General features: G+C 31.4%; 1 protein-coding gene across 2 annotated transcripts; it reads left to right on the top strand.

Annotated features, from left to right (window-relative positions):
• The first annotated feature begins 4,831 nt into the window (after positions 1-4,831).
• On the top strand, positions 4,832-21,395 carry LOC130647849 (uncharacterized protein C8orf34 homolog). Of its 2 annotated transcripts, none has more exons than XM_057453837.1 (19): positions 4,832-4,957; positions 5,479-5,571; positions 7,713-7,806; positions 8,237-8,332; positions 8,778-8,936; positions 9,870-9,904; positions 10,774-10,880; positions 11,905-11,977; positions 12,504-12,591; positions 13,203-13,273; positions 13,576-13,631; positions 13,717-13,769; positions 14,259-14,315; positions 14,802-14,839; positions 15,132-15,174; positions 15,658-15,724; positions 16,577-16,694; positions 17,383-17,530; positions 20,438-21,395. In XM_057453837.1, the coding sequence occupies exons 1-19, from the start codon at positions 4,892-4,894 to the stop codon at positions 20,500-20,502; spliced, it is 1,527 nt and encodes a 508-aa protein (XP_057309820.1). In that variant the 5' UTR covers positions 4,832-4,891; the 3' UTR covers positions 20,503-21,395. The 2 variants fall into 2 exon arrangements, with proteins under 2 accessions (XP_057309820.1, XP_057309819.1); XM_057453836.1 differs by having other exon boundaries at positions 8,177-8,332.
• Positions 21,396-22,131: the final 736 nt, after the last annotated feature.

The raw sequence follows: 22,131 nt of genomic DNA, 5'->3' as shown, positions 1-22,131 counted from the left end.
GGCTACCAATTATGTGAATGATCCCTTACCGAACAATGTGACTTACTTTTTTTCTGTAGATTTAACAGAGGCTACCAATTATGTGAATGATCCCTTACCGAACAATGTGACTTACTTTTTTTCTGTAGATTTAACAGAGGAGCTGTAAAGCTTATACCAGAAAGAACACCCGCGTTGTGTAACTAATAACAAAATGCAAAATATAGCTGGAAAACTAAAAATGTCAATTTAGATACCAAGTTGAGCGTTGCTAAGTCTCTCCATGTAAAATTATTTTATGCGAGTTCCTCTACTAAGTGTATTTTTGCGCAATTTCAAGTACATTTAAGCTTACTCTGTTTCTCCACAGCTCGACAACACGCTATAAAATTTACGCTATGTATGACTAATTCTTTTAACGGCTGCAGACATGCCACTTCATTTCCAGGTTTCTTATTATGGCGATTTCGAGTAGCTGCATCATGTCCGTTTTGACAGGCCACACATTTCCCTTCTTTTTCTGTCGCAACCTTCTTAAGGATATGAAAAAGCACTTTTTATCAAATTCATGCTTATATTAGCAGAAATAAAGATGGATTGATAGCAAAGAAAATTAAAAAAGATTGAAAAAAGCTTCAAAATTCTACGAACAAGCCAAAACAAGATGCAAAGGAACCTTCGTCGATATTGTTGAAATGAATATAATCGAGATACTGTAATTTCAATTAACGAGTCCAATTATATCAATCATGTTGATAGGTAATTAATTACATTCCTCTATTTCCACAAAACAATTAGCATCGAGTAGCGTCAAGTATATCAAAGGAAAGAAATGTTTAAATGAAGTTTTGATGGTTTTGTGAGTCTGTAACGACTCTTATAGTGTTTTATGAACATCATGAAGAATACGCGAAACTTTCAGGTAATTTTTTTTAATGTTTTTAGTAAGGAGTATGTAGGAACTAAGTTCAATATACACGATGTTTTTATAAGCAATTGAACTAGGAATTAAAAAAATTATTAAGGGACTCTGTGCAAGAAAGCACAAGCAACACAAAAATATAGAAAGAGAATATAGAACGAGACACGATTTCAAAACAAAAGAATTAAAAACTCAAGAAAAAAACTACAATAAATTATTTGTTGCACACTTAGTTTTTTCAAGAACTATCTTTTAACGAAAATATGACCATTGCTTCTTCTTTTTTTTCCTTCTTACATAATATATGAAAATTAATTGCATAAAATTAGTTAAATAAATTAAGCTACAGTAAGAAACTTCAGATCTAGATGTTGACTAAAAAATAACCAACTTGATATCTGACCATAATCCTAAGCAACCTCAATCTCAGGACATGTTGTCTTTTCATCAGACCTATCCATAACCGCAGCACCAGTGAGAGACAAAAAGCCCTGGGAATGAGGTTGAATCCTAAGTTGCCTATGAAAAAATTGTATATTCGGTCATAATTTTTGCACGGCATTTAATGAAACAAACAGTTCTTAGCATAACCGAAGTTTTTTTTCCTGTTCCGTAAACCTTTTCGATGTTTTGTGATCATTCCACGTTTAATGTCTCCAGTTAAAGTATCATTGTAAAAGTTTTCACTTCCCGGTTTTTACCAAGGCCATATGTGCCGAAATGTGGCAAAATTTTGGGCCAGCGAAAATTTGCGGTCATAATGAAATTTCGTGCAAAAAGTATTTTTGTGTCTCTCGCATCAACAAAGTAAAAACCCGAGAAAGACCGACGTATCGAAAAATAAAATTGCACTTATAACGAAAACTTTCGGAGGCGAGGAAAGTTTGATTCTGAAAATTGTGAATTATATGATAAATGTGTGAATAAGTAATTGATCATGCATAACTAGTCAACAAACGTTGCAAATATGCAAAACCATTGGTGACCTATTGCGTTAAGCGCATAGCCATTTTGAACATTCTGGTACCCAGGATTTGTTGTCTTATATCAGAATCGGGCTTACATTGGTGCGCGCACCGGTGACAAGTCGACGCCGGAGGAATCTGTATGAGCACGAGGAGTCCCACATCCACCATTTTTAAATTTGACTCGATTATTTTACGCATCTAAGGATAAACGAGCCGAAACAAAACAAACAAAATGACTTTTGCTTTCTTCTCTTTCTTCTCCCCTTTTCTCCTTCTTTTCTTTTTCTTGACTTTTTTGTCATTATTTTAATACCATAAAAGTCGCGTTTTAATGAGCCCGTTCATTGCTTGTTTTTCCTAGTTACGCATTACTAAAACAGTCTGATTTTTTTCAGTTGTGTTTGTGTGTCTAAACTGTAAAGCATGTTTGTTGTGAGTGATATAGCTAGCTAATGGATGAGTGGAATGTGGGAATGGGTTCTCTCTTTCATAAAAAAAACTAACAGATGTGAAGAAAGAAATTTTTCTTTAAAAAAGAGAAAGCCTTTAGTTGGTAACTTAGCTAACGAATTAAATAAAAAATGTTTCTTCACTCTTGTTTTTTAGCTCTAGTTTAGATAGCTATTATTATTAACTAAGAAAAGACTATTTTGAGATGTTAATGGCCTATCCTGGCACATTTTTGTTTACATTTTGGGCACTACTATTAGTTAAATACTGAACCCCTGAACCTTGTAGTGGGTCAAATTTATGAATCACCTTGTTGGATTTGACATGTTTTAGAACTTCACAAAATTTTGCTACAAAACAAGACCTGAGAGCTTTAAAATATGATCCGACACATAAACATATATAAGTAAAAACATCCCAAGAAAAGCTGCAAATCTCTCTAAAGAGCCTATATATACATTTTAGGACCTTTAAAAACTTCGCTACTGAGAATGGAGGGTTCAAATTCCAACTTGCCTAACCACGATAGAAAATTAAAGATGGTATCCTAATTCTGAAATTGCGTAGTAGCTAGCAAGCTAACTATTTTCTTTTCTATGGCTACCTAGTAGATATAAAATATAAAATTCAAGGGAGGCCTTAACACTTTAAAGCAGAGATACGGTTCAGGGGGTTGCCCATTCACTAGAGTACAGTGCCGATCGCGAGTAAAGCTACACATCTTTGAGAGTACGAGTGCAAATAAATGCGAGTAAAATAGTTCAGAGTGAGAGTACAATGCGAGTGCGAGTAAAATAAACGAGAGTAATCTTTTTAATAACGCGAGTACGCAATAATTAAACTACCCGCGAGTAAATCTTTACAAAAATATATCATGTTACTCGCGAGTTATATTAAAGAAAAACATAAGACATTAATTTTAATTCACCATTTAATTTTTTTTTAATTTAGTTTATAATTAAAAAATAAATTTTTAAGTTCAACTTTTGTGTCTCTTCTTTAAATGCTTTCGCTACTTTCGTTATGTGAAATCACTTCCAGCATGTTCTTTCGCAAACACAGAGTCAGAATGATATCTAATTATAGTTATGGTGATCAATTGCCACATGCAGACTTTGCTTTCTGAATATTTTTCAACAAACATTGCTTTATAACTCAGACAACAATCTGTATAATTTTAAAATATCGCCGTAGAAACAGGACGTCACTAAGCTTGTTATCTTTTTGTTTTTGTTGGGATGTTTAAAGATCGAAGCAACAAAATAACGTGAGGGATTTTTTTTATAAAAAAAAACAGTTTAATGTTTAATGATATATTTTTTTAAAAAAATCTAAAAATAAAAAATATTTACATCTAAAAAAATATTTACAAAAAAGTTATTAACTGAAAGAGTTTTATGACTGCAACATGCATGATTTATAATTTTTCTTTGTTCTGTTGCTACGTCGTATAAATTCATCAATTGCACGTTGACAGTCCCTCCATGCACCCGGTGCAGCCATGTTGGTTGGATAAAACTTCCAACAAAAAGCTTTAACAATACAACAAGGTAGATTCACCCAATCAGGCAAAGATGCAGTACTGAGATATGCTTAAACTAATCAGCCAAAAACATTAAGCTCAAGAAACACAATGTGGAATATATACATTGTTTTGCAATTTACGTATTTATTGTATGTAACCAATGCTAATTCGGAATACGAAAATTAGAAGGCATTTATGACAGCCAAGTTTGATTTCAACCGGTATATTAACGATGGTAGAACAAAAAAATTGACCGTATTATTCAATTGATCCATTTTCACTGCAGTTGGTTTGCATGGTCATTTCTTTATAAAATATTAAAAGTTTGTTTACTAAAATATGGAAACTTATTATAGAGTTTCCAATAGTACTCCTTTAGCACTAATAATTTTTGAAAATTTATCCAGCCAGAACATTCTTAATCCACACCCCCTACTAATATTTAAACTTTATGAATCACAGTTTTTCAAAATTTGTTTTAATATTGTTAATTTTGTTTTTTGTTGACATAAAGAGTAGCAATTTGATGTTATGAAAGCTGATCATTTTTATTATATATATCACTCATTAGGTTGTGTTTGAACCATTCAAGACGTTGTTATCACAAATTTTATTTGAGAGTAGTAAGGTAGAAAAAAGTCTAAAAATTTGTCAACATTTTTTCCTTCAAGAACTGTAAAGGAAAGTTTCTAGTGGCAAGAGTGTTTGTTATTGGTAAACCATCGAGCCTTAAGTTTCAGTGTTCCTGTACATTCAACTTTGACAAATATCATAATTAAAATAGTTTGTTGGAAGAGTGCTCTTTCAGGAAACTGTATATGATCTAATTTGCTTAATTATATAGTTAATGAACCTGCCAGATTGTCTTAGGTATTTCCAATTTGATTTGACCTCAATGATTATATATTGTACGAGAAGAATAAAGAATATCTAAAATATAAAAATGTAATATATATACAATATTTTGTATATATAATTATAATATATACTTTATATACATACAATATTTAGCAATCAAGGTTTCCACCTTTACGAAAACCAACCAGAATGTCTTCTAATCAAAAAGTTGTTCAGCTATACTTGGAAAAGAATGGAATTGGTCAGCTCTTCGAGGTATGAACGTATTAATGAAAATATTGTATTTTCTTTGATTTTATTTTCTAAAATTTATTTACTTAATCTACCTAAACTGGATTAGATTGTTTTGTGTTACAGACTTCATAAGTCATAAGAAAATTACTTTGGAGTGATAAATTACACATGAATCAGTTTGCATGTTTCTAAAACTTGTATCCCATGAAGAACCCCTGGATTTTCCTTTGTTAAAACTCTTTACCTAGTGAATCTCTAACGTTGTTGCTTTTTTGTTTCTATAACATAAAAAAGTGACGTTTTTAAGTTTTTTGCCATAATGAATTCCTTTTTTATTAATAAAAGTAGAAAAGTTATTTTTCAGTGAAATTGGGTACACGTTCTCAATTATATAATTATTTGTATGAAATGTTAAGAGGTTGACCTGCACGAAGGTTTTGTAAAAAAAGATCATTTTCAAGATTTATAGTGACAAATGATGTTTGATGTATTTACCAATGTAAAGTCAGGATAAATCTATTATGTTTATTTTTTGACTTTAGGATATGATGGCGAAATTAATAAGAGACATGCCAAATGAGCCATTACCTTACTTAATGAAAATCCTACAAAAAGTTTATCATAAGAAAATGCCGGTATGTGTTTATTTTACATTTTCACTTCTGCAGTTAAACATTTAGTTCCAATTTGTATCACCATCACAGAAAAGTATTATGTCTGTATCAATTTTTTAAAATGGAAGTTATAAGGCATCTTTAAAAATTTATTCAGCGTAATTTTCAAAGGAAACAAATGAACAATACATGAACTAAATCTAAATGTTATAATACCTGTCTGTGAGGCAATTTATAAACCAAGGGCTTTTGTTATCGAAACAACATTATAATCATGCCTATAATCATAGAATAACGCCATCCAAGTAAATTTCATTTCCTAACACTTCATTTCATGATAACAGGCTGGGTGATCCCCATGGATTATTTCATGGGCTAATAACTAGTTTATAATGCAAAATTCATGGCCATTTTTTATTCTTTTCAAGTCATGTATTTTAAATCTACATCCTTACAGATTTTATGCCACAGGCAATTAATTTCTTGTATATTTGATTTAAGAAAGTTAAAGTTATTCTCACATTTTAAAATATGCTATAATGAATATTTACCTGATGACATAACAGTTTTTACTTATTTTTATTATTACATTTTTTGATATTAAAATAAGATTTTAATAAAATTTAACATGGCAAAGAAAATAAAGCAATTGCACTCCCTGTGGTTTTGAAACTTGTTACAGTAAAATAAAAATTAACATACAATGAAATTTCCAGCTAATCAAATTGCCTCATTTTAACACATGGTTTGCTCTAGACAATTAATAATGAAAACAAAAGTTTTGTAAAATACAAAGTTATGGTTATAGGCAATATTTTATAAACGCCGAATTTTATGCAATTCGATTGCCTTAACTTGTCACAAACACATGCAATTGATTATGTAGGAGCATGATTTTAAAAATTAATTGAAAACAGTATTATTGCGATTTGGGCAACGCACATATATAATGATAAAATAAAATTCAGGGAAAAGAAAAATTTCACATCACATTAAAAATAGTGTAGGAATACAAATTGTTTTGCCCCATGTATGTATCTGTATACATATTTTTAACTCATTGGATGTTTCTTGATGAAAATGCATGCATATTGAACTCTATGCACACCCTGTGTGATCCTTAGTGAGATAATATTTTTATTCAATCAGGTTAGGACAAACAAGACACAACCTATAATGTTCAAAATTTAAAATATATGATTTATATAGCAGTGGAAATTATTATGTTTATGCAATGTAAATAAAGAAAATTTGGAAAACAATGTGAAACAATTAAAATCTTTAGTCAAATTGATGGATTCAAATTAAGTTTGAGTCTCATGCCAGCAGCCTTATAGAGAATTGAGGTGAAATATCATTGTGCCTGAAATTTGTCTTTTGTTATACCCACAATCATACCTTGTTTACAATCTAATACATTCAAAACGTTTAAAATTAAGGCTATTTTTTAGAACTGTTTTTTTTTCAGAGATCAATTTTTGGTATTTTCTTTAAAATTATATTATTTTGCCAACCAACTAGCCTAGCAACAACAATTTAGAATTCGTTTTTGCAAACATGTCAAATCCTTTAAAAAGTTAAGTGATACTAAAGCACATAAATAATTACAAGGGCTTACTAATACATAAATCTTTCAGATAATATCTTCAAAGAATATAAATTATTTAATGTTCTTTGACATTCTCATAATTTTTATGTGATGTTATTTAATGGCAGAGGCAAGTGTTTTCTGTTAAAAATGCATGCACCAATGGTTTTACACTAAGTGATAAATTCGAACTGATATTTTACAGTTTTTTAAAGATTTTTCATGTGTCATTAAAAACTAAGAAAATAAATTTAAAAAGAAAATAACAATTAAACCAGAAACAATGACAATACTAAAAAGAGAAACGTTGCATATAAGTATCTTATGTGCATACACAGAAATTTCACTGCACTGACCATAAATAGAAAAAATACAAATACAAATATTTGTTTGAGTAAAAAGTGTGTGAGAAAATGAAAGTAATGTATTTAAGGAATTTGTCTGTATTGACTGACAGTGTTTGTTTTACCTAAGTGATAAAGTTTTTGTCTTTTACCGATCACTTTGTTTGTTGCTGTCATTTTGATGGTTTTTGTTAACAGTGATCACATTTTTAAGATGATTTTGCATTTAGGCTAATGAAAATACTTTACTGGTATCCGGTTTTCGTGCAGAAATGGGTTTAGTTGGATCGTCAATTCCAAAAAAGTTTTCAAAAGACCCACAAGGTAAGAAATATCTACATATAATACAACCAAAATCAGTTTTGTCAAAATTTCACCCAAGGTCTAAGTACTGGAGCTTTGATAAAGAATTTTATGCTCTTCTCTCAAAATATTAAATTTTTTTCAAAATTTCAAGCTATACCATTTTTTTTGAGACAGGCAATACCAGACCATATCAGCCTGCCTAAAGCCTGTCTGAAGACCTGTATATGGTTAAAAATAAATCAGGTGCCACCCAACATATCTATGATTTTAAGTTGAATACTATGTTTCGATCAATGATTTCGGTGTGTGCCTAATATTTATCGTCTGAAATCTTATAGCAAGAAATCTTTTGCGTATTTACTAATTTTGAAGTTTAAATCATTTACAGTAATTCTACCAGGAAGTAAACAACCTGTTTCATCTTGGGCAACGAATGATTTGGACTCAGTTTTAAGTGAAGATGTGAAGGGTTTAAAGTCACGTGTTTACGAAAAACCTTGGCAAACTAATTCCAAACCCTTGAAGGGTGGAAGGGAAAAGAAAGGTACATGTTTGTAATTGTCATTTTGTTGTGTGTTTGTATCGAAATATTGGTTAAATGTTATTTCCCTATTTTATAAATTTCTATTTAACAGGCATTGTTAATAGCAAATCTTTTCATGAAGGAATGCTAACATTTTTTTAATAAGAAACTGTTATATAAGAGACTAAGTACTATATAAAGAGAAAAGGTCAAATCGTATTTATATTGAAACTTTATGACATACAAAAATTGTTGTCTAATTGATAACTATATAATTTCTGTAATATTTTATCAGAAAAAATGGATATTTGATGTTGTGGTTTTCCTAATTCACACATGGTTGTTTTCACTATAAATAAACTAAGCCAAGAAAATGATTAAGAACTTTTAGAACCAAACGTAACAGTCTTGTCAGATATCTGAGATGTATTGCTAAAATTTTAACTTTTCTTTATTTTCACTATAGGACCCAAAGATGAATATAAAAGCTGGGATACTGACACAAAAGGAAAAGGCAATAATTTTGACGATTTATTTGAACAACAAAATAAATCTCGTAAAAACCCACTTTCGAAATCTATGCCTGTCACATTGAATGAAGCTCCCAGACAAAGGAAAGGCAAGGGTAGGTTCATGTTAAATCCTAATGAAAATATAATCTATGACCTATATGTCAACATCTACAATTCCCTAATGTATTTTGCTTGATAAAGTATTTTATCAGGATTTAAAGCTTACTTTACCACGAAAAACACGTTGGTCTCATATGAAAATGCTTGTTTTAGAATTCTGTTCTTTTGGGAATTCTATTATAATTTTTATTGGGAGATATATAGTGATTTAAAGTTTTACTAATCATGCGAAATTATGCATGACATTATTTGATAGGAAGTGAAGTGCTGCATATTTAATGGTTTATCAAGGCATGCCAATGCATTTATGTTTATAAGGAATTCAATTTAATATTTTGAGCACTATAAACACTAGATCTCCTAATAAAAGCTTATAATTCTAATTTCTTAAAACTAGCAAAATTTCCAATATCTCGTAAATCAATAAATACAGAAATTTTCTTACAAAACTTTGCTACTTTTTTATATGATATCAACTTGTTTTCACAGGAGTAAAACTACCGATGAAAATATTACATTAATTAAAAACACTTTGTACAAGCTATAATAAATAGAAATCAATTTATCTATTTCTAGGTGTTTAAAAATGTTTCTGCACTTTATAACCAAATTTTTTATCTGTAGCACAGATGTGGTGTTGAGTTTTTTTAATAAATAAACACAAAATAACTTATCTGTACATACAAAGATTGCTGTTTGCATATAATGTCTTCTGCATTAGCAAAAGTCTAAGACATTTTCACATAGAGTGTAAGGACTTGCACACATCACATGAATACTTTGTTTTTGTAACGAGAACCGTCACGAAACATTTCTAAGCTCTAGCATTGAACTGTTAAGTAAACAAAACTCAGTCACACACATTGTTAAGTATGATGTTGATTTTATCGACTGATTAAATACAAAGTTGATTATTCTGACTACAGGTCACAGTTGGTCTGAAGAGAGCAGCTATGATAAGGTGAATATTTATTTTTTAACTCGTGAATGTCAGTACATGGAAGAGAAATTAATTATGTATATAGTTATGTTAAATAACACTTAGTTACATTGGAGATCTTTGTTGTTGTTGTTGTTGTTTTTTGTTGATATTGTTGTTGTTTATTTACAAATATTTTACCATTTCTCTGAATATATATATTAGCACTTGTTATTCTTGTTGCAAATTCTGTTATATACAAAAACTGTGCTGTTTGATATACAAACAATTTTTTTACCCTTGGTTTGTGTCAGTTCAAGTATTGCTCCATCACAACATTTTTTTATTTGGTAAAAGTACAAGTTTACATTTTTTCGCTCAGAAACACCAAAAAATCTGGCTAAATATTTTTCTGTCTAAACTATCTAGTACCCAGCACTCCACCCTGATCACATTTGAGATTTATTGAAAAAAAACTTTTTTCTTTTTCATTATTCTAATTCCTAAAAGGATAAAACAACATACATAAAAAGTGGTTCTTTCAAATTTAATAAAGAATGTTTTAACAAAAAACAGAAGAAAAAGAAAAATCACAGATGTCTGTAGCTATAATAATCTCTCTTTGTGTGGATATTTCTTTTAACACTAGTGTACGATGTTTTTGTATAAACATATCACGAAGTCATGTGTTGTTGAAATGATATTTCAACAATCACTTTGATCTACAACAAAATAGTAAAAAACATCAAGCATTTTCTTTTAGCACATCACCAAATTTATCCACAATGTGAACATTCACGTCCGTCACGTACAATCATATACTAACATGTCTTAAATTTTCCTCTCATCCATTCCGAAGTAGTTCTTGTTTACAAGTTGGATCATAACGTATGCATGATTTACTTTTTTAGGAGAATAACCCTCCATATAGACAACAACAGATACGCATGGCTGCAGATGACAATGATGAACTTAAAGTTGACACAACAAGTAAAAACAGTAAAAAGATGACCATCAGGTATGCGAAACTGTTAGCACTTAGCTTCCTGTTTTTGTATTGAAGGAGTTATTACAAAATCTGTTCTTGTAGAATTTTCTATACAATGTCGTATTTCAAGGTACCGTGGGAACGGTGTTGATATTAAATTTTAGGATGATAACACAAGTCTATTCTTTGATGAGAACTTTACCCACTCACGGTCACAATGTTTTTGAAATAGTCTTTGACGAATAGGGTTAAAGTTTACCTCCTGCGAAAAATCAAGTTGAGGAAATATGGAAGATCTTTGAAAGTTCTCTTGAAATTTTCTTATTTTTTGAAAAATTTTTATCCGTTCTTGAGATATTTGTCTTCAAAGTTGCGCTAATTATGCGAAATTATGACGTCATGAGTTAGCATTGAGCATATTTACGGCAACTGAATATTGAAATTTATGTATAATCTTCAAAACGCGTCAAAGTGAACGGCCAGAAAACATTTTTAACTCTATATGGCTTGTCAAAAATGTTGAATATGCCACCCTCGCAAAGCATACTTATGACATCATGCATAATTAGTGAATTTTCTTAGTCCAAATTATAAAGAACGAACCAAAATTTATAAAAAAAATATTCAAATTCATAGACAACCTTTCAAGCTCTTTCATATGCAATTAACTTTTTTTTTTTCGCGGGAGAAAACCTTTAAATTGTACAACTTTGCCTTACGTAGGTTTTTGCACGTTAAATTAAAAAGTAGGCTCATAAAATTTTAAATTGAATCAGAATTTATTAGTTAGTTTTAGTTAGCAAGTTTTACTGTTATATATATATCTATATACTTTATTTCTTGTAGTTTGGCTTTATTCATCTCTTTCAGTTTAATATTGTCATCTATCTATATTATAATGCCCGTATACGTCTGTCTGTCACGCAAAATAGTAGCTTAGCTGCGACGACGGGCGAACCCGTGGATTTTTCCACGGGCTAACGACTGGTTTTCTTTCTGTTTACTTATCTTTATATTTAACTTTTTTATTTCATATTTCTTCATCTTCTTTTAGTCCTGCAGCATATTCAAAGTTTAAGAAGCAAAATTCCAAAAAGAAGTCATTAGAACAGAAGCAAAAGTTACAGGTAAATAATTATTTTGATGTCACCACACATTTGTTTTACAAGGAAGAATATGTTACAAAGTAAAGGTTGGCAGAAATCAATGCTTTGATACACTCTAAGAACACAGCTTCACAAAAATTTGTTGAACAATTTCATTGAAAACATTACCGAGGTATTATTCCTTCTCCTTCAACTTGTGTGTTCACAACATCTGACGTGTTTAGAATGCGTCATAAGTGCGCAAAAACAAACTTTTTTTTGAGTTATTCCTAGGTTGAAGTTGTGTGGTATTGTTTTTCTTTTATCTTCATGTTTAAAAACTATACAAGAAATGTACCTACATGCAAGTCTTATTGGATGATGATGTGTTTTTAGCGTTATTTATTTTTCGATCAATGTTTTCAATGAAGTACCTGGGCATTCGCTGTCCACAAAATTTAAGTTTTACAACAAATACATGAAATAATCTTGTTTATATTTCTCTTAAACCTCATGATTATGTTTTCATGTTAATTCTCCAGTAAGTAAATATGTTACCATTTTCTAGGCTTTACTGTCAAGTGACAAGACAAAAACAAACAAAAGAAATGATGACGAGTCCACGGATGACAACGATGATGAGGTGGAGGTTATGGGTATGTCCTCTCAATTATGGCTTTATCTTCTGAAGTTAGTGCATTACTTTAGAGGGTAGCGTTATCAAGTAATGCTTTCGTTAAGTCAATGCCGACAGGTACCTAAGAAGGTGCATTTTTTTTTTATAATTTTAGTTTGCAACATTTATGTTTTAAACAATTAAAAACGGTTCCTAGTGCTTCACTGCAAAATGTTTTGCTGATAATTTTCATGCTATCAGAACTCGTTTAACTTGGTTCTTATGGTTTTCATCGAACTCTAAAGTTCCGTCTCCTCAAATCCCCTTCGCTTTTAATATTTTTGTTGCAGTTATCGAGAGACTTAAAACCTTTTAAATATTAACAACAAGTTTTGGGATTGCTTGTTTTTACCTTGCTTACCAGAATGTGGTTGTCGTTATTCTGCAGTTAAGATTTGATAAACAATATTTCATCTGCGTATGCAGAAATAAAAAGCAGGTTGTCAAGTCTTGTTTTCTCTTTCAATTTACGATGTAGCAACAATCTTTGTAACATAAAACAATATGGTAGCGTCAACAGTGCATAAATTCAATGTTGTACTTAATGTGTGGCAGGGATTGCTGTTTTGATTTTCAATTTATTTTCATTAGAAGATAAAGCAGACTTGGCTGGCGAGGGAGCGAATTCAAAAACATCTGTTGGTGTGAAGAGATCAATACATGTAATTTATATTTTTTGTCACGAATAATTAGTAAAATCAATTACTGTGTATAAAATACTGTATCTCTTCCCCGTTCCACGAAATTAAATATTATCGAAGTGTTAAAACATAAGTTCAAGAAACGAAATATAATATTGTGTTATTTGAAGAAGAATGATTTCAAAGTAGATAAAATTCTGCTTGCACCTTTTTTCATCCTAACACAAGGCTGAGTTTAATAATGTGCAACCAGTTTTGATTACGTTTTTACTATTTCCACTATAATCCTTTTTTTTATTGACGGTCATTGTTTCTTTTTTCAGAAGACTGTTGAAGCGAATACTGGTGTCAAAGTTTCTGTGTGTCCAAGATGTGCAAAGTAATTTCTTTTCTGTGCCAGTTATTTTTATACTTAAAATTCTAGTGTTTCGTCAATACCTATTTAACTTTATTGCTGATTTTAGGTTAGTTGATGGAAATGCTTCATATACAACCAACAATAATGGATTATCAGACAGTACGGCTTTTTTGTGAAAATCTTTGTTAAAAAATGTTAGAAATTATGTTAAGTGCAGATATTTTTGCGGATAAAAACTTTCGCGAAATTTCTGCTCTTCACGTACATAAACATTCGCAAAAAGTTTTTTTTTGCCAACATAAATTGTAGCGAATTAATGCGCTCAAAAATTTCGCAGGCATTAACTTTTGAAATCACCAAAAGTTAACTTTGAAACTTTTAACGAGAGAATCTCAGAACTTATTTTTTCATTAGTAACCTACAAATTAAAACTGAAATAGACTATTTTTGGGGGAATATTTTTTCTCAGATATAAACTCTGACGAATTAAAAAAGATTCGCAAAAACTCTTTTGTCTGAGAAGGTTTCTATACTTAAGTAGATCCTTGAATGTTTTAATTCTATCTGATTTTCCCGTAACTTTTTCCGTTTATTTTTTGTTTTTTATTTTCTAATTTTTATTAAAGAAATTTTTTCTTTCTATTTCAGGTGACTACTTCTTTAATCCAAAATCAAAAAATTCTTTTGAATCTGTAAACAGTGACGGTAAATATGTCCTTATTATCCATCCACTCCAGCGTTAAATAGTCTTTATTTTAATGTATCGAGAGGTTTTTTTTCATATAATGCTTGATTTGATAGGTTCCTTGTTCTTACAATTGGATGTGTAGAAAATAATGGTGCCTGTTACGTTTGAAATTTTGCTTCACGCTCTTTTTTAGCAGGCTTCTACATTTAACTGTTTTTACAAAACACACATAATTTTTATTTTGCCTACCTAGGTTATGTTTTTACAAGAGCCCTGGTATATTAAGAGCTGCACGAATTAATTTTTGTAAATAAAACACGTCTGTTTTTCAGATAACTTACTTTTCACCTTTTTTTACTTGGTCGTTTACTTTTTTCGACAAGTTTGTTTGCATTGGCTGGTCAATTTATGCTAGCTATCTGTTCTTAACATTCTGCGCAAACCTCCCAACTTTCCGTTCTATATGTATCGCATGTATTACATCTCTCTTTTCTGTGTTTCAGACGATGATTTTGATAGTGTGTCACAGATCAATACAAATGTACGTAATATTTAGTTATAACAATAATTTTTGTCTTTTATTCATCAAATTCCTTGTTCACTGCTTATACATTAGAAAAACAAACTTTTAAGTTATAGCAGTATTTGCAACTCAGCTTAAGTTTACCGAATTCAAAATGTCGCTTCCTGCGCAGCTAAGATACCATTTTGCGTAACAGACAGACGGACGGACGGACAGACGTATACGGCTATTATTAAAGAGATATACGAAATCAAAAATCGTATTGTGCTCGTCCAATGTAATAACATAAACAGATTTTTTTTGTATGCAGGTTGACTATCGACCAAAATGGCCCACGATTACAGATTCTGAAGGTAATTTGTGTGCAACATGTTATAACTGGTATACGAGAAATGATTTGTATTGTATATATCTATATGTTATATTGATTCTTATACCTCTGTGATCTTAAGCTGCTGCTCCGCGATATTTTAATTTCACAGATAATGCATTCTACTTGTCTAAACTTTCGATATCTGTCGCTCATGCCCTTCTTAATAATTTTTTTATGTTTTTTATATTTATACTATAAGGGCCAACTTTTAGACTTTCCTGTTGCTAAAAAATGCGTGCTTTTACAGATGTCATTTGTATGGCTTGTAACAATCTCTCGCGAGAGGTTTTAGTAAGAAATTAGATTTTTCCGCAATAACTAGCAACGGGTTAGCAAAGACAAGAAGTATTGAAGATCTTAGGATGTGTGCTAGGTAGATTGAAAACGTGGTGGTAATAATCTGAAGATACTTACCCGCATATTTTCGAAGTTTGAACTCGAAAAAATCTTCATATATTTTTAGGAGAAGACGTGGAACACATAGCTAAATTATCATTGAAAGATCCACCGAAGAAAAATACATTGAAAAAGTATGTGTTAGCTCGTTTTGTAGTATTTATGGACTTATTAGCATTTGAACTCGCCTACATGATGCTATATTAGTTTTAGGAAAGGTTGAAGAAAATTTTTGTTGATAATTTTATCGCCTTATTATATCAACTTTTACATACTACAACCAGCACAGGTTCATTACAAGAAGTCTACTACTTTTGTAGAGGGCTGTAGCTTGGGTGGTTTTTTAAATTTAAATTTATATCCTCAAATTTTAATTTTAATTGGACTAAAAAATAACAAACTCTCAATGCTCCACAACCATTTATGCGAATTAGGTGAATACCATAAATGAGTATCATACTCATTTTCATGGCAGTTCAATTTTGCGATCCAAAAGATTAAATTTAACGCTAATAATTGCTTGCGAAATATTTTGCTGGTATTGATTTTCGCAAATGACGTTTTTTTCAAAATGAAAAATGTTGCTGAACATTTTTAAAAGAAAACAATTACTTATAAAAAATTTAATACAAGAACATTTTTATTAATCCTTAGAATTGTAAATTTTGCGAATGCTTTTTTGAAAAATTTATCGCAGGTATATAATTTTTTTATTTTTTATTTTGTTTTTTCTGTTTTGGCTGCTTGTTTGTATCTAGTTTTGCATAATGTTTGTCCAATTCTTATAATTTCGAATTTGCTCTTTACACATCGTTTAATAGTTACCATTTTAAAAGTAACGTAAATACTTAGAAGTAAAGAAACGCTTAGGCTAAAGAATGCATTTTTGCATCTCTCAGTAGGAGGGTGTGGCATGTGATACGTATTTCGCATTGTAATGACTTTATTGCTGTTTTTTTAATATCTGTCTTTCTTATTCTTTTTAGGGTAGTAAATTTTCAAAGTGGAGGTGCGGAAACAGATAAGTCCGATTTTTTTGAAACAAACAGTCCGCTTCGCAAGAAAACAAAGCAGACTGCGAAACATTTACTCTCAGATAATGAGGTGAGTTTTCTTTTCAACGTTAAGTTGATCGTTCTGTAAGCTTTGATATACATCTCATTACGGGCATTATATTTTCTATGTTTAAGCAATTTTAAGATAGACTGGATTAAAGAAGTTTAGACTGGATTAAAGACAATGACGAAACTCAAACATATTACGATTCTTTATTTATACTTTTCTCTGCTTTTGTACGAAGCACGTGCAATGGCATATATTGTCGTGAATATGGAACGGGATCCAGAATCGCCTGTTTTTTTTAACTATTATTTTATATAAGTTTAACCTGTGATGTCGCCTAAGACTCTGTTTAGGTCTTAAATTGAAATTTTTTAGAATATTACAGCTCACTGGGACAATAGGCCGTTCTTGTAAAAAGGGTATTATATTAACACGGTGTTATAGAATGTTATAGAATGTTGAGGACTTTGAATTTTTTTAGAATATTACAGCTCACTGGGACAATAGAGCGTTCTTGTAAAAAAAGCGTATTATATTAAAACGGTGTTATAGAATGTTATAGAATGTTGAGGACTGTTAAATCAGGTTAAGGTATCTAATTTGTGTTATGTGGTCTCAATTTTTTTGAGGGAAAAATTGCAACGGAGAGTAGAAACCTCGAAAGAAAATAAATAATAATGAAATAATTAGAGAAACTCAATAAGTACTACTTCGTTTCCTTTATTTGTAGTCCGGTGTTGAGTTGCTGAAAGAGAAAAAATCACCATCGCATAGATCTTCACCGCTACGTAGTAGATCTCCGCCGAAACAAGCGTGGAAACAGCAAGCAGCCGAGACGGAGAGTGACGCTGAAATTGATGATATTACACTTTCTCGAGGTAACGCTATTGAATTAGATTTAAATGGCTAATTTTAATTCATTAAACCAAACTTTCGCTGAGATACGTTTTCTAAAAAAAAATCTTCAGTTTCGCGTTTTCGACTTTCAAGACTTTCCTCATCTTACCTTACCCAACTTTTATAACGCTTCTTGTCTTGTTGCTCGCAATTTTGTGACTGTATTTTCATAGATATAATTTCCCTTCTCCATTTTGTCCGTTCCTCAGTTAGTTCATTTAAAGATAATATACTCCTATATATACGGAGGTGTGGCACTCAGGGCTAAAATATGCTGATATCAGCAGCAGAAATCTGAAAATCATAAGGCAGAACCACATATTTTCAAAATTACCCAGGGTTTCTCGACGTTGTCCATCATATTGTCTAGCGCTGAAACTTGTGAACGAGACGCGGTTGAAAGCTAAGGAATCGTGGCTTCAAACTGAAGACATGCAAAGAAATGCCATGAGTGGTGCAAGGGAAAGAAGAGGAAGTCTTAAGTAATTTTTTTAATTGGATTTACAAGAATTTGAGGCACCCCACAAGGAGAAGTAAAGAATGCCTTTCTGATGTCTGATGATGAGGGATGGTCACATCTGGATAATATTTATTTTGTGATTTTAAGCTAATACAAGCTAATACAAGAGCTAAATATATTATTTTTATGTAGCTAGCTACACAAAAGACTTTTCAAGGCATTCTGTCATTTTAAATGAATATAGCTGCTACCTGCTAGCTATTTGGACCTCCCATAGCAGTGAACAGTCAAGACTTGAGTGTATAGCTAGTTAGGTATGCAAGGCATTGCATGTTGGTTAAATATGTTGTCGCAACAAACAGAAACTTATGTTTCATAAATAAATTTCATTAATAAATAACAAAATTTGGGAAAGTATAGCCAGAAGTAATACCCGCTTGGTGCAGGAAGACCTAAAGTCTCTGTCCAGGTTAAGAATTAGTAAAGGGTAAACTGTGTCACACAGAGGACACTTAGTGTAATGTGTTACAAACCCAGTGGAGCGCTTATTGCATTAAAGGTATAACACATTTTTCATAAACCAACATTCACAGGACTTATGATGAAGCCTATTGTTACTTCTGCAAACCAAACACAGTTGTTTATCATTTTTCATTTTGTATAATAACTTAATGTTGATATTCAAAAATTAATTGTGAGTGGCACCAGGCTGAGGGATTAGTGCAAGTAAACGTGTTGCAGATCCAGGTGGACAGAAAAATAACTTTCTAACCACTTTGTATTTATACGGCATAAAATTTTGATTATGTATTTAGCACTGTGCTTTAGAAGCACATTCCCACTTTCTCTAAACTGGATAAGGTATTTGGTCCTAAACCTGGGACACATTATATCTGTTTGAATTATTTTAAATCCTGATAATCACTTTGAATGTTTTCTGTACACATGACTTGTCAAAATTGATATGCTGTCAAAAAAAGTTTAGCAGCTTCTCCAAAAATGGCCAAAATTAAAAACTCAGAAACAATGATAGTATTAAAAAATTTTTTTTGGCTCATTTCATCAAACTGGTCTAAAAACATATAATACTAAGTTTCAAGTCATTATTTCAATTTTTACTGAAGTAATAGGACTTTTACTTAGTATAGTTTTAGCATAGTTTTTCATACTGCTGACACTAAAATGACTGCAGGGACTAATCGGTTTGAAATTAATTTATAATGTTTTAATAACAACCTTTTTCTCTTTATGTGTTTTTATTTTCCTGCAAAAGTTGTTGCATAGCTTATGTATATGACATTAGGATAAGGACGAAAAAGTTACTGTGGGACATGGGTTTTAAACCTTAAAAATTTTCAGCGAGAAATTTGAAAACTAGTAAATGACAAAATCGCAAAAGTTTATCTTAAAAATTTGAAAAAAAATAGAGTGAAAGTAATCCACTTGAAACGGTTTCTGAGGTTTTTTATAAAGAAATCTTCCATATTACCCATATTGGGTAACTTGATGAACAATGAATTTCCCCGTAGGTGTTCTCAAATATGTGTAGTATAATTTTAAAAACTGTGATGTAATTTTCCTCTTAAATTTTGACTTTTAACCCAGCTAAAAATCCCAGCCTTGTCCTTTCATACTTAGTCTAGCTAGCTATAACGAAAAAGTTTAATATTCAAACTTGACCTATTTTACTGAGTATTAAGTAATAAATGCTAATTTAATCCTAAATCTAGCCATAGGGTAACTAAGCTACCTGTAAGAACAACATCAAAAAAAGTCGAGGCTGTTCTCTTTTGTAAACAAACCCATTGGTATTTTTGTAATAATTATCAAATTTTATGTGTGCATTTCTTGCGCTTGTGAGTGTAACCAAAGTGCTCTGTACGTAAATCCTGAAAAAGATGTCATTTGCTCACTCATTACGAATGACACCACGTAACAAACAAACCGGTCTTTGCTATTTCCCGTAACCTATACCGAGATTTGGTTGTGATATATATCAGAATTAATTGTCTTTAGGCCTTGAGGTTGTATTTCTGGTTCATTCTTAAATTCTTGCAATTTTTGTGGCTCGCTGTGCAAACTTTGCAATGCTCCTTTAAGGGCTTTTATATTTGAATTCGTCTCTAATTTTGTCGAAGTGCGCACGACCTAGCAAAAAAAAAAATCGTGAATTAAGAACACGCCTAAAAAATACGAAGGGGAAAAAGCAATATATAAACAAGATTCATGGGGTGTAAACTGCTAGACTGCAATAATAAAAGGGCGCTGTTGAAAATCTTTCCTCGAATACATATTGAATCTTGAAAACTATAAATACATGACTTTTTCCGATTATTCCAGTTGTACCTCTTAGGTAAAAACCGAGGGAAGTGTTGGAACAAGGTACTTTTATCTCATATTGAGCAAGAATGTATTCTTTTTTTCGCAGATACAAAATTAAAAGCGCGAGGTTGGAAACAAAAACAACCCGACGACGCCTCAGATGTCTTGTAATAGGCTAATTAATAAATTCAACTACACGATTGGTTCAATAAAGTGAGTCGGCTTTTACTTGGTGTATGTTCCGGCAAGGTGCACCTACCATGCAGATGCCCAGCACGCAGCTACAAACCACACAGATACCCACGACGCAGATACATACCACGCAAATATTTACCACGCCTATATTTAATACGCAGATATTTACTACGTAGACACCCACCACGTAGATATTCACTACGCAGGTACCCACCACGCAGATATCTACCACGCAAATATTTTCTGGCGGCACATGATAGACATTTTGATAGAGTATTGCGTGGAAGTGAAAGAACAAACTGCTAGTAGAAATATGGTTCTCTTGTCAAGGGAATTAAATAAATATCAATTTTGTGTTCATAAATTTTACGTGCTCTTTTTAGTTATAGTTTTACACATTATTTGTAACTTAAATTAAATTTACATTTTTTTCTTTCTTTTTGTTTTGTTTTGTAATATTTTAAGGACCACTCAAACAACAAGTAGTGATCATTTCAGTACGCCCAGAGTATGCGATACATATTGGGTTATGGGGTGTGCTTGTTTGATAATGCGTTAAATTGAGAATTAGCAGTAGCTTAGTCGATAAAAAAATTATTTAGTGAATATTTATTGTTATTGAAAAAGTTATCAAATAATTGGAAAATTCTATGGCATAATGATAAATAGTCGAATAATCGTTTTGATTTATCGAATTTGGTTTTAAAAAGTTAGTATTTGAGTTCCATAAGAACGGTAAAAAAAATCCAGTTTAGCCTTCGTAAGCCATGCTTCTAAAAATTTTATTTATGTGTGATTATATTGTAGTTAAATGCCGAATATTTAATTGTATATAGTGTATATAAGAATCAATACAATTTATGACGTCATTGTTGTTATATTATTCATGTGGAACATGCGAAAATTTCGAAGGAAGGAAGATCAAGACTATTGTGGCGCTGACGTATGCGGTTTTTTCACGGTTTTTTTTTATATATATTATAATGCCCGTATACGTCTGTCCGTCCGTTCGTCTGTTTGTCACGCAAAATGGTAGCTTAGCTGTGCAATAGCGAGAAGCACGCAATGCAGTATAAAAAGGACGGGCGAACCCGTGGATTTTCTACGGGCTAACGACTAGTTTTATAAGAATACGTTTTATCAGAACAGGAATTTTAGGGTGAAAACAATAGGTATATTGTTCAGGACAAGAGAGAAATAAGAATAATGACCAGACTGGTTACGCACCAAGTGCGAACAGTATACTACTGTTCGCAGCGAGTAGACTTTTTAAACATGTACTGCAGTAATGTTGAGATTTTGATAATTAGCGCATCCAGATTGCGGAACAAAGTTCAATAAAATAGGTGCAACGGATAAGTTTTACAGGGACGAAGAAACGATAGAGAGAGGGTCTGGACACACTCACAATCCTGCTTTCTACGCCACTTCATTTTCCGCGAAAAGAAATTTGAGAAAACGCAAAAAAATCCCAGTATTATTAATCCTGCATGCTTATTTTTTTGGTGGACAGATAGGGGCAGGGGACCCTAGTCCCTAGGGTTTTATGACCTTTTCATTCTCTCATATCAAAAAGAAAAAAAAAACTGGGGACAAGGGTGGGGG

The sequence above is a fragment of the Hydractinia symbiolongicarpus genome, chromosome 6, assembly GCF_029227915.1.
Source record: "Hydractinia symbiolongicarpus strain clone_291-10 chromosome 6, HSymV2.1, whole genome shotgun sequence".
NCBI classification, from domain to species: domain Eukaryota; kingdom Metazoa; phylum Cnidaria; class Hydrozoa; order Anthoathecata; family Hydractiniidae; genus Hydractinia; species Hydractinia symbiolongicarpus.
This window is presented reverse-complemented; position numbering and strand designations above follow the sequence as displayed.